The following is a 14706-nucleotide window of genomic DNA, read 5'->3' as shown; positions in this document are numbered from 1 at the left end:
CGCTCACACCTGCCTGCTGCTATTCTCAGCAAGCTCTGCACTAATGGCAGTCTGATCCCGCAGCTGAATCCTCTTTAGGAGACGATCCTGGCGCTTGCTGGACTTTCGTGGACGCCCTGAAGCCAAGAATTAACAACTTTACAAGAATTAAACCTCTTTCCTGGACGTTCTTGATGATAAATTGTTGATTTAAGTGCAATCTTTGTAGCCACAATATCCTTGCCTGTGAAGCCATTTTTATGCAATGCAATGATGGCTGCACGCGTTTCTTTGCAGGTCAACATGGTTAACAATGGAAGAACAATGATTTCAAGCATCACCTTACTTTTAACATGTCAAGTCTGCCATTCTAACCCAATCAGCCTGAGATAATGATCTCCAGCCTTGTGCTCGTCAACATTCTCACCTGAGTTAACAAGACGATTACTGAAATGATCTCAGCAGGTCCTTTAATGACAGCAATGAAATGCAGTGAAAAGTTTTTTTTGGGATTAAGTTATTTTTCATGGCAAAGAAGGACTATATTCGGGTGTATATGCAAATTGCTATTATAAATACTTTAGCAGCAACTTTTCCAATTTTCAATATTTATGTAATTCTCAAAACTTTTGGCCACGACTGTATATGTCAAGGAACCAACCCTGAACAAAGTGATGAATAGTTACTGGGTTGAAAATAAAAACTGCTCTGTTGTTCGACTTGAGGTGCAGGTGTTCTATCCTGTTTTGCATCCTCTATGATGTGTATCCCTCAGGCAAGTGCACTCATCAAGGGCCCATGCAATGAATTCAGCACACTGATTTGACTCCATATGTTACCTATGAGTGATAGTTCACTGAAGAGTAATTTACAAAAAAAAAAAACAGCGTCTCAGATACGACAATCCCCAAATCTACACAAACTTTAACAAACTCACTAAATATAAAGAACAAGAGAACTGTGTGAACTCAGCTGTGAACGATCTTTTACCACCCGGTTACCCATGCTCGATGACTAACAAGATCTACGATGAGATACAAAGTGTTTTCGGAGTTACGGAGTGTGTTTGAACCGAGGTCAGAGGTATCATTCCCAAGAGACAGCTGATATACGAGATTTGTATATGCTTCTTACCTTCTTGTTCAGTCTGACATTCGAGCACCTGACAACCCTGAGTTAGTAAAACATTCCCAGAAAATATCAGTCATGCAACAGCAAACTTGACCAAGTTCCACCTTTATGAAAAAAAATGCTTTTCAACTATTCAAAAATGAAATGGTGTATGGAAAGACATAATAACAATATAAAAAATATTGTCAAAAAATATGCCTCATAACTAGCTACTAACGTAGCGCCAGATCTATCCCAGGAACATTGGTATATATAGGTTCTAAAGATTTCATTGCATGAACATGCAAACTTTAAACATTGACTTCCAAAAGTGAGGAACTATAATGTTATAACATCAGATCTTCAAAACACTTCGCTCATAAAAATAAGGGACGGGTTTAAACTGAAGAAAAGCACTGAAATGCCATTTACTAATTTAGCTGAAATAGTATGTGCATGCTTAATTTTTCTTGGAATAAAAATCTCTTATAAAATATGCAATCGGCCAGTTGCAATTCTAACAGACAAAAATTATTCATAAGGTATTCACCTGGCTCATGAACAGGCTAACAAACAAAATTATGTTAGTGTTCATGACTGCTCTGTAAACTCTCTATAGAGTGAGTCTGAGTCTAAAGTTAAAAAAATAAAAATGCGGATGCCATGGGCAGATTTATATGGCACATGCAAACCATGGCACATCTGTGTCAATGCCAGTAAGATTTTGTGAGAAATCATTGACTTAATCTTGGTTTGATTTGAACAGGCTTACTGTATTTGACTAGTCCAAACAGTTCTTACCATTGCACTGGTTTGGGAAGATTATCTTACATGATCAATTTACCAAACATTGACCAGTCAAATTAATAATTTTGGTCGGAAATTACTATTGAATACACACTATATATCTCTTACATCACCGCTAACATTGGAGGAGTGTTGAACCAGTTTAAACTCCAGATCTTACCACTACCTACAGTACTAGTCAAAAGCCTCGGCACCAATTTATATTTATTTTTTTACATTCTAGAACAGCACCTGCGGTGTTAGATAATTTACCCACAACAAGAGTCAAGTGTTATTTTAAGACACAAAGGTCAGCTATTCTGGAACAGTTCTTTAAAGAACAGTATTGTCAAGTGCTTTTGCAAAACCCATCAAGCGTCATAATGAAACTGACTCTTATGAAGACCGTCCCGGGAAAGCAAGACCAAAACTTACCCCTGCTGCAGAGGAGACGTTCATTTAGAGTTACCAGCCTCAGAAATCGCCAATTAACAGTATGTCAGATTAGAGCGGGTATGATGGCTTTACAGACACATCCCAATATCAACTGTTCAAAGGAGATTATTTTACGCTTTGGATGCCTTCAGCATTGTTTTACAATGTAGAACGTAAGGAAAATCAGGAATGACTATCGGATACAAAAAGTGTGTCCAAACCACTGACCTGTAGTGGGCCTCTATAATATAAAGTCAGAAACCACTCTTTTTAGCTTGAATCAGCTGAATACAGTCATTAATAAAGCCTGATCCCTAACCACAACAAAGCTTCCCCAGTTTGGTCTAATGTACAGTATGGCAAACAACAATCGAAACCTTTAGCTATACGCCTGTGTCCATGTCGTGCAGCAGGGCAACTAGCAACTGTATTAAAAAGTGAAATAAAGCAGAAACTATGCAACCAAAAGGAAGTTTGACAAGCCTCCACTAGTACACACAACCTAAAATCATTCTCACAACACATTCCTTATTAAACTGAAAGACAGAAAAGCTGCAGGGAACAGATGTACAGTGGTTTGAATTTTGTTAGCTAGCGAGGTTGTTTGTGATTACACATGATTTGGCTTGTTTTTATGTGAAGGTTGCGCACACACACACTGATCTAACATGAAGTGTCAGAGCTCAAAGCTTCTGTCCCAGTTAAACATGTTGCATAACAGCTGCTTAAGCTGACAGAGCTGTGGGGGATGAGTTGATTAAAAGCCTTCAGATAACCTAGCTAGCCATTTCCATTACCTTTAATGCACTTCTTTAAAACACACACAAAAACACACTCGCACAGCAAGTCAATAGATGTCACAATATTAGCTATGAAGCTAACTTTTAAACATCAGTCTAGCTAAAATGAGGCAGTGTGGTGTCAGAGCTAAACAGATCCCAGAGCAGTTAGCTGACTTTCTAATAAACATAAAACTTTGGGTAGTTTTGTAGAGACTTATTAACTAGGTTAGTCAAAACTAACTAACAACACGAACTTTTCTTCTTCATCATCATTCTCTCCCACTCCCTGGCTAACATGTTCTGCTTAGTATACTTAGTAACTATGTGCTTTTAGTCATTAATAAAAATATATATTTTTAATGCGTATACACAGAAAGAAAGGGTTTATTTAATTAAAAGAAAAATAAATCTGATAGTGTTGTTTACTTTAAAGAAAGGTCAACACGGCTGACTTTGATACTGGCCATGTCAGAATTTAAAATGCACTTGCAAAACTTTACTTAATAAACATCAACTTATGTGTTTGATAAACATATCGCCAACAGAATCCAACCGCTTTAAGTATTGATCTAAGTCTACCTACAGGTATATCAGGTCTTGTTGATTTAGACCGAGATAGAGGTTACATCAGTATCTAGTAACGTTACATGGTTAGCTAGCTCCGTTGCTAGGCGGCTAACTAGTGTTAGATGGTTTAACGTACAAGTTAGCAAAACAAAAACTCGGCTCGTGACTAAACAACTTACCTCGGTATTGTTATACATTTCGTGTTTATATTCTGAGTAGTTATGGCCTTTTCCAGTTCGTCAAGTTGCCCCGTTTTCTTTAGCTTCTTCACAAGACTCTTCACCGCCTTCTCACACCATTTCTCTTCTTGTCCGTTCTGCTCTCCCTTTTTCCATCCAAGAAGCTTCTTCACAATCGGAGGTGTGAACGGCAGGATAGACATGTTCGCTTTACTCGCGCGGCTCTCTGCCTCTTCGCACGCTTTGTGGAAAAGCAGTCCCGTCGAATTTTACCAAAATATTCGCCGAATATCAGTTACCGAAAGTTTAGTTCCTGCAACAGACATTTAGCCGACGGCTAAAGCACTAACTGTAGAGTCCTGAGTGCAGAAGCGCAGTAATGTCGCCGCTCCCCGCCCCCACCGCTCTCCTCCTCCCCCGCCTCTCCTCCTCCCTCTCTTCTCTCTCTACAGGCTCGTGCACAGACCGCGGCTGTGTTCCAAACGCCCTCGAAGTCAGTGTATAGCGCACTACGAAACCCAAAGAACAGATTAGATTGTAGTGCACTTATATAACAAACATGTGGCTTTTTAAGATTCAGCCCATAGTTAGAAGGTTTAGGCCGGATAACTGGTGCGCAACACATCCTGACTTCGGTGTTCCCTTTCCTTAGGGCTATTTATGAAAAGAAATGTAAAATATAACTTCCTTGTTTTCATTTATACATATTCTGAGATGTTTGAGACGGTATGCTTTGATGCAATTAAACCTCATGACAAAGTGCATTTTGTGAATTTGAAGTGCAGTAGTTCAATAGCTGGGGATAGTGAATATCACAGTGTACTAGATAACTGTTATAATATTATAGTGTTATAATGAATCAGTTTCACTTCTTATGGTTTACTGAACATTCCTTCGTAGAAGGTGTAATTGATTAATGTGGCTTTCAGTGAAAAAACTTTGAAAGATATTTTCTGGGATATAAAGTGAGACATGTCTCCATGTCCAGCAGTCAGGAGAAATTAGGAGGGGTAAAGGCAGCAGTGGCCCTGAGGTAACATGGCCGGAAGAACATGTTAATATGTTGTTGTTGCAAACATGCAGAGAGTTTTGTTTGTTGTTATGAAGGCTATCATGTGTGTGAAAGTGGAGAGAGCTTATATGCCGTATGATTATTCCATGTATTGCAGACTCACTCTATTCATGCATTCATATGTCTCCAGTAACCATTTTATTCTGGGTCATGGTGATTGGTATCTTGGGAACACTCAGTGCAAAGCAGAAATATCCGTCCTGATGGGACACTGCTTTATCACAGGGGATCATGCACACACATTTACACACTTCTATGCACCTAGGGGCGATTTAGGGTAGCCAGATATGACTTTGGACTCAAATCAGGGACCTTGGAGCTGCTTATCCCCTGTACCAATGTGCCACCCCGAAGTTACCGTATCAGATGTGAAATCATTACGCTTGCTTATCAGATATCTGTTTTTGAGATCAGGAATTAAATTGCCAGCCATGACCTCAAATCACATTGCGGAGAGGGTACGTATGTTCCTCATGTTGGTCTCAATCATCATGCACTATAACATTGTAGCAAGTTTGACCAACTCTATCCCAGAGCACTGTAGAGTACCTCTAATGCCACTACACTGAAGGGACAAATCAGATACTCTGCAAAAATTTAGTACAAGACATAATTAGGTTTTAGTCTTGTACGTACGTTACTATCCCATGCATAGAAACTTGGTTACGTAAAACCTATGTCAATCAAATGAGAATCTGGGACATCATTTTAATGATTTAAGAAACATATTGTCCTGAGTCATTCTAAGTCAGTGCCTTTCAAGTGAAATGTAGAGCCAGACATTGTAAAAGGAAGCGCCTCACTGGCTGCCCCAGCATGTGAAGTGTCAACACATTCCTGGTTTACACCCCCACTGTGTTGGCTCTGAAAATAGAGGACCCCGCTTAAGCTAACCTTCACACTAGAAGTGATTTTTTTTCCTTTTAGTTCTCTTGGGTAAATTAAATGTGACTGCTGTGCTGTGTACATTGGTTTGGCTATGTGAAGATATTGATTATTAAGCATTGACCCCATGTCCTTTATGTGAACAGAACTAGGCATACGCTAAAAATAGCACTGCCTTGAGGCCCATCCCTATGTTCCCTTTCCTTTTTATCTATTTATATCACACCATCAATGACACCACTATATATTTTGAGCTTTTTGGCATTGCACCATGTTCTTTAACTGAAGCTCTTGAAAGGCAGGAATAGGTTTCCTGTCACAAAAAGTTTGAATGAAATCAATTCTTAGCAATGGATCTGTTGTGCTTGGAGATGCATGATCATAAGAATCGTTTCACATGATTTCCAAATCACCACACTCAGGGATGTTATCTGACTTCTGTTTATTAGCAGAAAACGGAGCTAGAAACAAACTGGAGTTGAACAGAGGCTGAAGAAGCAGCATGTGTTGCCATGTGCCTCCACTGCAGCCTGCACAAGCCCAGCACCTGTTTACACCCCAGGGACTAGAAGAGGACAGCTGGTATGGAGTGTGGACAGAGCATGTGGGGGGCATATGGGATGTGAAACAGCCGTGTATGAAAAGGGCAAATTTCATGTACACAGCTAGAGGAAGGGATAGCAGTGGACAAAAGGCAAGACTAGCAGTCTGAATGGTGAATGACAATAGTCTGATGGATAACAAAGGCATTGTGCCAGACATTTCGGGTGGGTGCAGAACGATCAGCTGGACTACACAATGAGGCAAAGAGTAGGGGGTGAGGATTATATGGCTTTGTATACCACTAATGCAGTTTAATTACATCGATAGGAAGTGCAGAAATAGTGTGCCTTTAGTAACAACCTGAAAGCTAGCTTCTTGCATGTTTTTTGAGATGTTTTCATTTTTTTGAGTGAGAGACAAAACAGGGACTCCTAAGACTCAATCTAAACATTTTAAATCAAAGTCTTAGCATTGATTTAAATGTCGTACAAACATTCTATTAAGTATTCTCATCTCTGTTAATTGGGTATGTAAATTTTTTTTTCTAAACCTCTATAAATACATATATTCCAATATAAAAAATCTTTACATTATGTATTATTAGGTGCACCCAATTCTTTTATTATTACAATTTAGTAAAACTGTAATGTAAATACCCACAGGTGTGTGTGTGTGTGTGTGTGTGTGTGTGTGTGTGTTTGTGTGATTCCCTGCTATGCATTCTGACTATATCCCATCCATTAAAGAACAAGGACCACCACAGTATCACCACTTGTAGGATGTAGGGGCAGAAGCAGCTCATTGGTTAGGTTGTCAGACTACTGAACACAAGATCACAGGTTCATGCCCTGGATAACCACATCTCCAAAAGTAAATGTAAGTATGCCTCTTGCTGGTAAACTAAAGACGTGACACTAACATTATAGTGGCATGTTTTTGTGAATAGCAATGTTTTTTTTTTTTTTAACTGCTAATAGTCCACCAACTGTTGGCCAGCAAATTGTGCAATAGATAAAGTCAATAACTGTACGCCTACAATTGACACATCTACTACAAGTAGATGTATCTGGTATAAAAAGACCAATAACCGTATTAAGCGCTTCTCAGTGAGTCTTTGCTATGGGCTTTCTGAAGCTTAAAATAATTGTGCATTGCCATCTAGTGTTCAGTTTTAGTATTGCATAAGAAAATAAATAGGTATATGGAAACTGTAAGACAACTTTTATGCATAGAAAACATATAGTTTGAAAACATGTGGATAATAGGGATTTCTCTCTCTATTAGATGATATTTTCCGTATATATATATATATATATATATATATATATATATAGAGAGAGAGAGAGTGAGTATGTGTACAGCCACATGTGTACATATCAGCAATGATATGTAAAAATGTAAAAAAAATTTTTTGAATAAACAAATAAAATGTTAAACAACAAATTATTCTTTGAATTTACACTCAAATATACAGCTTAAACAGGAGAATTTTGGTCACTTATCATGATCCTTAAAATAAAGCAAGAAAACAAGAATGCTACATGTATACATATAGCTATCTTCTTCAAACATGATGGAAAAGTCCAGGGTTCAACCCAGTTATTTATTTTGAAAGTAGAATTGAGCAGAGTCTCAGATTGCTGCGCTACAGAAGAGTACAGAAGAAACAACCATGCTCTAGTCTATCTAATATTCCAATACCCAGAGGGCAAAACCCCCATTTGCTCCATGAAGCAGGCCCAGCGTGTGTGTGAGCCTCTCTCTCTGGGGACACTTTAAGCCAACCGCAGGCCACATATTCTAACTGCTGTGCTGATCGAGTCGATCCATCTCCGGTACAGCCTACCCCTTCATTCAGTCCTCCTCTCAGGTCCCAGGAGATGCAGATCCACTGAGAGACTTGGAGTAAATGAGTGGGCTGGGTATTTATGTGCTCTGTGATGAGTAAGTCTGTGAAAGTGCACTGCATAGAGCCTTGGGCTATGGTGAAGAGAAAAAAGGAGAAATTAATGGCCATACACATGTATTATAACATATATGCATTGACACATACATGCAGTCACAGTGTGTACAAGCACACTTACTTGAGGCCTTTAGCAGAAATATCAGGAGCACTCCTCCCTACTAAACTAATTATTATGAAATTACTTTAAGTGCAATCAGAGACCCCCCTGCTATGAGCCCCTGTGACCGCACGCATGAAATTGCCTAAGTTAATATGGGTTATGAAATGGGGCTAATGCTGTGGATAATTCCTGCACTCACACTAATGTTATTTTCCATGAAATTGGGGCTTGTCTCTTTACTGAGCAGCCCTACAGCACTCTGCTTGTAAATTGCCATGTATGGGTAATTAAGCATTACTCATGAACATTAAAACATGCTTATTTTGGAGAGCCATTGGCTGGGGGACATGTCCTCTCTTATGGTGACTGAAGTAGTACAGGCATAAAGATATACAAAGAATCTTTATAGCATACTTGGTAGTAATTAATAGAATATTTCACTGAATGTATTAGATTGTAATAACCAAAGTAATACATTTAAGAACAATCGTATGCATAATGCTGTTCTCTTCTGCATAACATCGATTATTTAGAATATGACATCAAGAAATAATTAGACATTTATTTTTTATCTTTCATCTTTGGTCGGCTTAGGATGTGCTAAATTGGTGCAATTGCAATACTACATTAATAACTAAGAAGTTTTTATATACAATGTTATTATCTTACAAATTGGTGAGCCACATGAAGCCTGCTATATAATGCTTAATTAGTTCACAACAGAATTGCCAGTTCCTCATATATCGTTTCATTAATTTGATGCAATTCTGGCCTGATGCTCCAAGCAATGCAATAAAATTGTAAATACCACTGCCACACACTGATGTTATTTTTATGGTTTAGTAAATGTAATGGATATAAACTGTTTTGCATTGATGGAACTCCTGTTGTACTTCTACTGTGGTCCGTTAAATTACAAATGATATTTTTGGATCATTAAAATGAATTGATAGTATGGATTTTGTAGACTTCTCACTAAATCAGACTTTCTAAAAGAAAAAAAAAAGACTTTTATAAAAAACAAACTTTTTGTATGTGGTTTTGGAAAGAGATCTTGTTAAATTCTGTCTTTTTGTTCTGCATGTGTTCTGTGTGTGCTGTATGTGCTGTATTAATTTGTTTGAATTTTTTCTTCCTGTTTTTTCCCCCTGTCACTGGTATACTGGTATATAGGTCTTGATATTGATTAAATATAATGAAACCTGTGAGGAACCTTCTTTCTGAGTGTAAAACCCAGAAATCATTCTACTATAAGCCCTCCACTCTCTCTACAACAAAAGATTATCTTTCCTTTACCTCACACTCGTTGAGAACCCTCACCTTATTCCTAAAGTGTTTTCCATATCGGAACGTGTTGCAAGTAGAACATATTTAGAAAGTCAATAATCCATAACCTGTTTCTGTCTTCATCAGCAGCAGCTGACACAATTTATGTCTGCCTGTCTTGTCTGCCTGTCTTGTCTGTCTGTCTTGGTGTGCATGTGCTGCTCTGTCTCATGACATGCACTGCGTTGCGTGTTCTCAGATCCATATGTAAACCATTTCCCTTGCTTTCCCCAAAGCCTGGCCTCATTAGTGCTAGCTTTATGACAGAGCCCTACCTAAATGCCACAGATTTTTCCATTCCCTTTCCCGGCTTGCCTTGCAGCCGTTGCCAAGCACAAACTCACCACATTTGCTACACAAAAGGAATCACGGCCACAAGAGGAGGAGGGGAGATCCAAACACATAAACAAAAGCTTAAAGAATGCCCGGTTCGGACCGATGCTTAAAGCTCAAACTCACACTAGTCATCTCAGTGCACATACCAAGCACCAGTTCGTCCAATACATTACAGATGATCAGTTTTATTTGACAAAAAGAAATTTCTTTTCATATGCTCGTGCTGTATAACAAAACAGAAAAAAGGCGGCCTCCATGAATTTCCCATGATTACTAGAATACTTTCTTGGCTCAGTGATGCAAGGGTTCTCGGCTGGCATGCAAAAGGCCTGGGTTTGATTCCAACCAGTGCCCAAACCCAGCCACTGGATGGAGGACATCCGTAGCTGGTACCAAGCCCGGTTTGCGTCAGGAAGGGCTGTGACAAGTTAAATGTACAGATCAGGTCCGCTATGGCGACCCTTTAATGTGAGCAGCAGAAAGAACATTAACAACATGGATACGTTCTTTTTTATTAAAAGTAAATATTGAAAAGAATAATTAAGTAACTCATGTAACGTTATTTTAGTGGAGCCTCCTGCTGCCTCCTCACAGCCCCACCCGAGTTCCCGCCTCGGAGCCAGTCATCCTGGAATAGGCACCTGATTCACAGTGACAGTTAACAGGATAAAATGATTATTAAAGATAAATGAAGACATATTTAGAACAAATATTTACACACACTTTAGTCTGGACTGAGACATTCCTGTGGTTCAGACCAATTTGTTTTTCTAGCATAAGTACAACTGAAAGAGAAACGATACTTTAAACAAATGTGGATAAAAATCACATCTGCATATTTTTCATAGAGAAGCATTTGATGTGGTTTTACATGTCTGTTTTGTGAGGCCCTGGCAGTGCCTTAAAGAGCAGGCCCGCTGTTCCCACAATTCCTCTTAATGCACGACACGAAATAATCTCTGGCTGCCACTAGGTGGCGGTAGAATATTTTTGCAAGTGTGTTTTTCCACAGTGCTCTTGCAAAAAAAAAAAAAAAAAAAAAAGTTCTCCTCAGGTTCCAAAAACGAGCAACAAAAAAGTTCCCCATTTGGCTTATTCCAAGCAATAGACCTGTAAACCACAAATAATATAACATCATGAGGAAAAGAGAGAGAGAGAGGGAGAGAGAGAGAGAGAGTCAACCTGTTTCATATGGACTGTCCTGTGGGATCTCAAGGCAAGCACAAGGGAACTGAAAAGAAAACAGTACGGACTACAGTGGAATATTGGCTCTCATAATTACAGAGGAAATGTTACTGTCCGTTGTGTTCCTGCATGATGTCATGTGCTAGTAATGGATGTGTGCTCTCCTCTAGGCAGCCTCTTCTACTCGGTCCCTTTACATTCCACACTCTCAACGTGCCATGTCTGAGAACCTACTAAAAACACACCAGCAACACCAAAAACAAAAAAGAAAAGGTAAGAAAGGAGCGAAGATCTAGATGAAATGAAATATATAAACACCAGAGAACTTGAGAGAGGAAGCAAGGAACGGAAAAGAAAAGCCATTCCTTCTTGTATTCGATTCAAAGTTCAATTTTGTTTTATGGAGGATGAATCTGAGCCAGAATTCCTCATGAAGCTTTTGGTGCCGTTTCAAACAGAGCTTTTCGCTCTCAGCGACTTGTAGCCACGGTTCAGGGATATTTAGAGCTTATTCTAGGTTTCATGAACTTGCTTGTGTTGGTGTTCGGTTGAGAGAGGTTTTAGAGAGTTTAGTCAGGGCACCTGGTCCTAGATGAAAGTTTCAGAGCATAACTAAATGCAGGGCATTTTGAGGGTCCCTTGCATGCATTTTTCCTCCCTTCAGTGGCTTTAAACTTTGCACACATGTTTCTGATAGAGGTTCATAGCACTCCTCAGTCTCATTCAGAAAGAGAGGGAGAGAGAAAGTTTCCAGTGGAACTCGAAGCAGTTTATTTTCCCTTTGCTGCGTAGTTCTCTTGGGCATGCTTTAAAGACTGCTTAATCACACTCCGCTGCTTTGTCTACACCCCAAGACAAAAATGGATGATTTAATTCTCTTTCGAACCAATCCACATTTGACTCCCCTTTCATAAATATAGTCTAATGCACTATCTCAGGCACCATGCAAAAGAATAAGGCGAGGTTTGTTGTCACATTTGCATAAACATAATGCCTGCTATCTATATTCTGGGCTTTAGCTTTAAAGCCAATAAAGCAGAGCTGAAACAGCGCCACTGTGGCGCCAAGATTAGCTCTGAGGATGGTAGACATACATATTGTATGCTTTTTGTTGGGCTGTTACTTGAAAGCCTTTGCGCGGTACAGCAAAAGGAGTGATGCAAGCATTAGGAATAACAGAGGCTATAAATTTGCATGTCTTTTTTATGATTAGATTACATTAAATCAATATATCACTAGTAATCATGATGTTATGTATATGGAATATTGATATATCAATGAGCAAGGTTTAGCAAAGTCTCAAGTCTAAAGTGAATGTAAAAAGGACGGAATTCTGTTATAAACTGTTCAATAAAATTTCATATACCTAACTCCCCCGAACCTGGTCTGTTTATGGGAATGGGAAGATTCTGTGGAACTGGGATGAAGCCCATAGACACACAGAGAACATATGAAAAATCCAACCAAGATCCCTGGAGGTGTGAGGTGGCAGTGCTAAACTCTCAGAAATATTCTGTATTTAATATTGGATCTAGAACGTACAGATTCATGTATCAGCAATTTCTGTTTTTTTTTTTTAAGCATAGCAAAATCATTCTAAAATAGCTATAAACACAAGACATTATCTTGTGCACAACACTAGCACTCCCATCTGCCTCTGCCAGGACCTTAAACACAATGTTATCTTTCATGGCTAATTTCCATTAATACTCCATAATTCATCAGTAGACTTTTGTGAACAGACAGGCACGTGTAAACACCTGTTGTGGTGAGTGTCAGGATTCAAGCATGCGTGTGTGAGTGAGTGTGGTGAAACGTCTGTGAAGCATAGGTGGGGGTTCGAGTGTGAAATCAGAACCAGGCCTCAGTCAGCCTTTTGGATAACCTCTGCTGGAACAGTTCACCAGTAAAATGTTACTCTTTCTCTCTAGGGCCATAAGCAGATTGGCCCTTCATCAAAGTTGAACAGACTACCCATTTCATCACTAGGACCTACTTATGGTCAGACACACATCTGTGAGGAAGCTCATGCATGTTTGCACACATTCACCCAGAGAGTTGTTCAGGCCTTAGCTGATCTAAACAGTATGTGCTTATGTGTCTTAACAAGACATCAGGATGTGTGTGTGTGTGTGTGTGTGTGTGTGTGTGGGTGGAAATAGATTGACTGGACAGCTGGGTTAGTTTATTTAAATGCATAAATGTAATTTTGTTGTTTTGGGGGCCTACTAGTAGTGGACTGAAAGACAAAATATTTGTCAAAATCCATACTATAAATAAATTTAAGATTTTATGCAGTTTAATAAACTCAGGGGAATGCTGTACCTGTGTGTATATATACTGTATAAACCCTCGTATTCTAGGTTCATTACATACGAACTGGAATATTTCAAGCCTTTTATGATTACGGCTGAGTGATCATAATTACGACTGTGGGTAGTATCAATCCATTCCTGAGCTACACAAGGGACAATGTCAGAAGCATCTTTCGTGGACTAAGCAGAAAAATAACTGGATTTTTGCACAGTGGTCCAAAATCCTGTTCTTGGATGAAAGTAAATTTTGCATTTCATTCGGAAATCGAGGTCCCAGAGTCTGGAGGAAGAGTAGAAAGGCACAGAATCCAAGTTGCTTGAAGTCCAGTGTGACATTTCTACAGTTAGTGATGATTTGATGTCATCTGCTGGTGTAAGTATACTGTGTTTTATCAAGTGCAATGCCATCAAGTGCAATGCCATCAATGCCAAAAGAGATTTTTAGAGCATTTTATGCTTCTGTCTGCTGACAAGCTTTGTGGCAATTTCCCTTAACAGCAGGATTTAGTACCTGCCCACAGTTCCAACACTACCACTAACTGGTTTGCTGACCGTGATATTACTGCACTTGACTGGCCACCTAGCTTGCCTGACCTGTACTTCTTAGAGAATCTATAAATTTTTTTCACAAAATTTCAGTTCTTAAGGCAAAAAAATTGTGAAACAAGGCATTCATCTGACAACGTACCACTTTATATGAGTTTCAGTTTTTGATATATATATATATATATATATATATATATACACACACACACTACCGTTCAAAAGTTCACTTTCTAACTCCATGATCGTTTCTGATTTTTATTTCTTTCTACATTGTAAAGGAATGCTAAAGGCGTCCAAAAAATGCATTAATCTCCTTTGAACAGTTAAATGGTGAGATGTGTCTGCTACTTATGCTCTGTAAAGACTTCATAACGCCTCTAATCTGAGGTGCTGTTAATTGGTCATTCTTCAGGCTGATAACTCTAAATGAACTTCTGGTCTGCGGCAGAGGTAGATTTTGGTCTCGCCCTCCTGGGATGGCCTTCATGAGAGCCAGTTTCATTATGGTGCTTGACAGATTTTGCAAATGCACTTGACAATACTGTTCTTGCAAGAACCATAACAGTAAGGCTGACTTCTGTGTCTGAAAATAAC

The 14706-nt window shown here is 39.0% G+C and overlaps 1 protein-coding gene across 1 annotated transcript in view; it reads right to left on the bottom strand.

The window, feature by feature from the left end:
* smad3b (SMAD family member 3b) overlaps nucleotides 1-4220 on the bottom strand; it is a 30233-nt gene extending 26013 nt beyond the window's left edge. Inside the window, exon 1 of the mRNA XM_053500055.1 lies at nucleotides 3839-4220. Coding sequence (XP_053356030.1) covers nucleotides 3839-4041 — 203 coding nt within the window. The 5' untranslated portion in view covers nucleotides 4042-4220. The remainder of the gene's footprint in view (nucleotides 1-3838) is intronic.
* Nucleotides 4221-14706: the final 10486 nt, after the last annotated feature.

The sequence above is a fragment of the Clarias gariepinus genome, chromosome 7, assembly GCF_024256425.1.
Source record: "Clarias gariepinus isolate MV-2021 ecotype Netherlands chromosome 7, CGAR_prim_01v2, whole genome shotgun sequence".
NCBI lineage: Eukaryota > Metazoa > Chordata > Actinopteri > Siluriformes > Clariidae > Clarias > Clarias gariepinus.
This window is presented reverse-complemented; position numbering and strand designations above follow the sequence as displayed.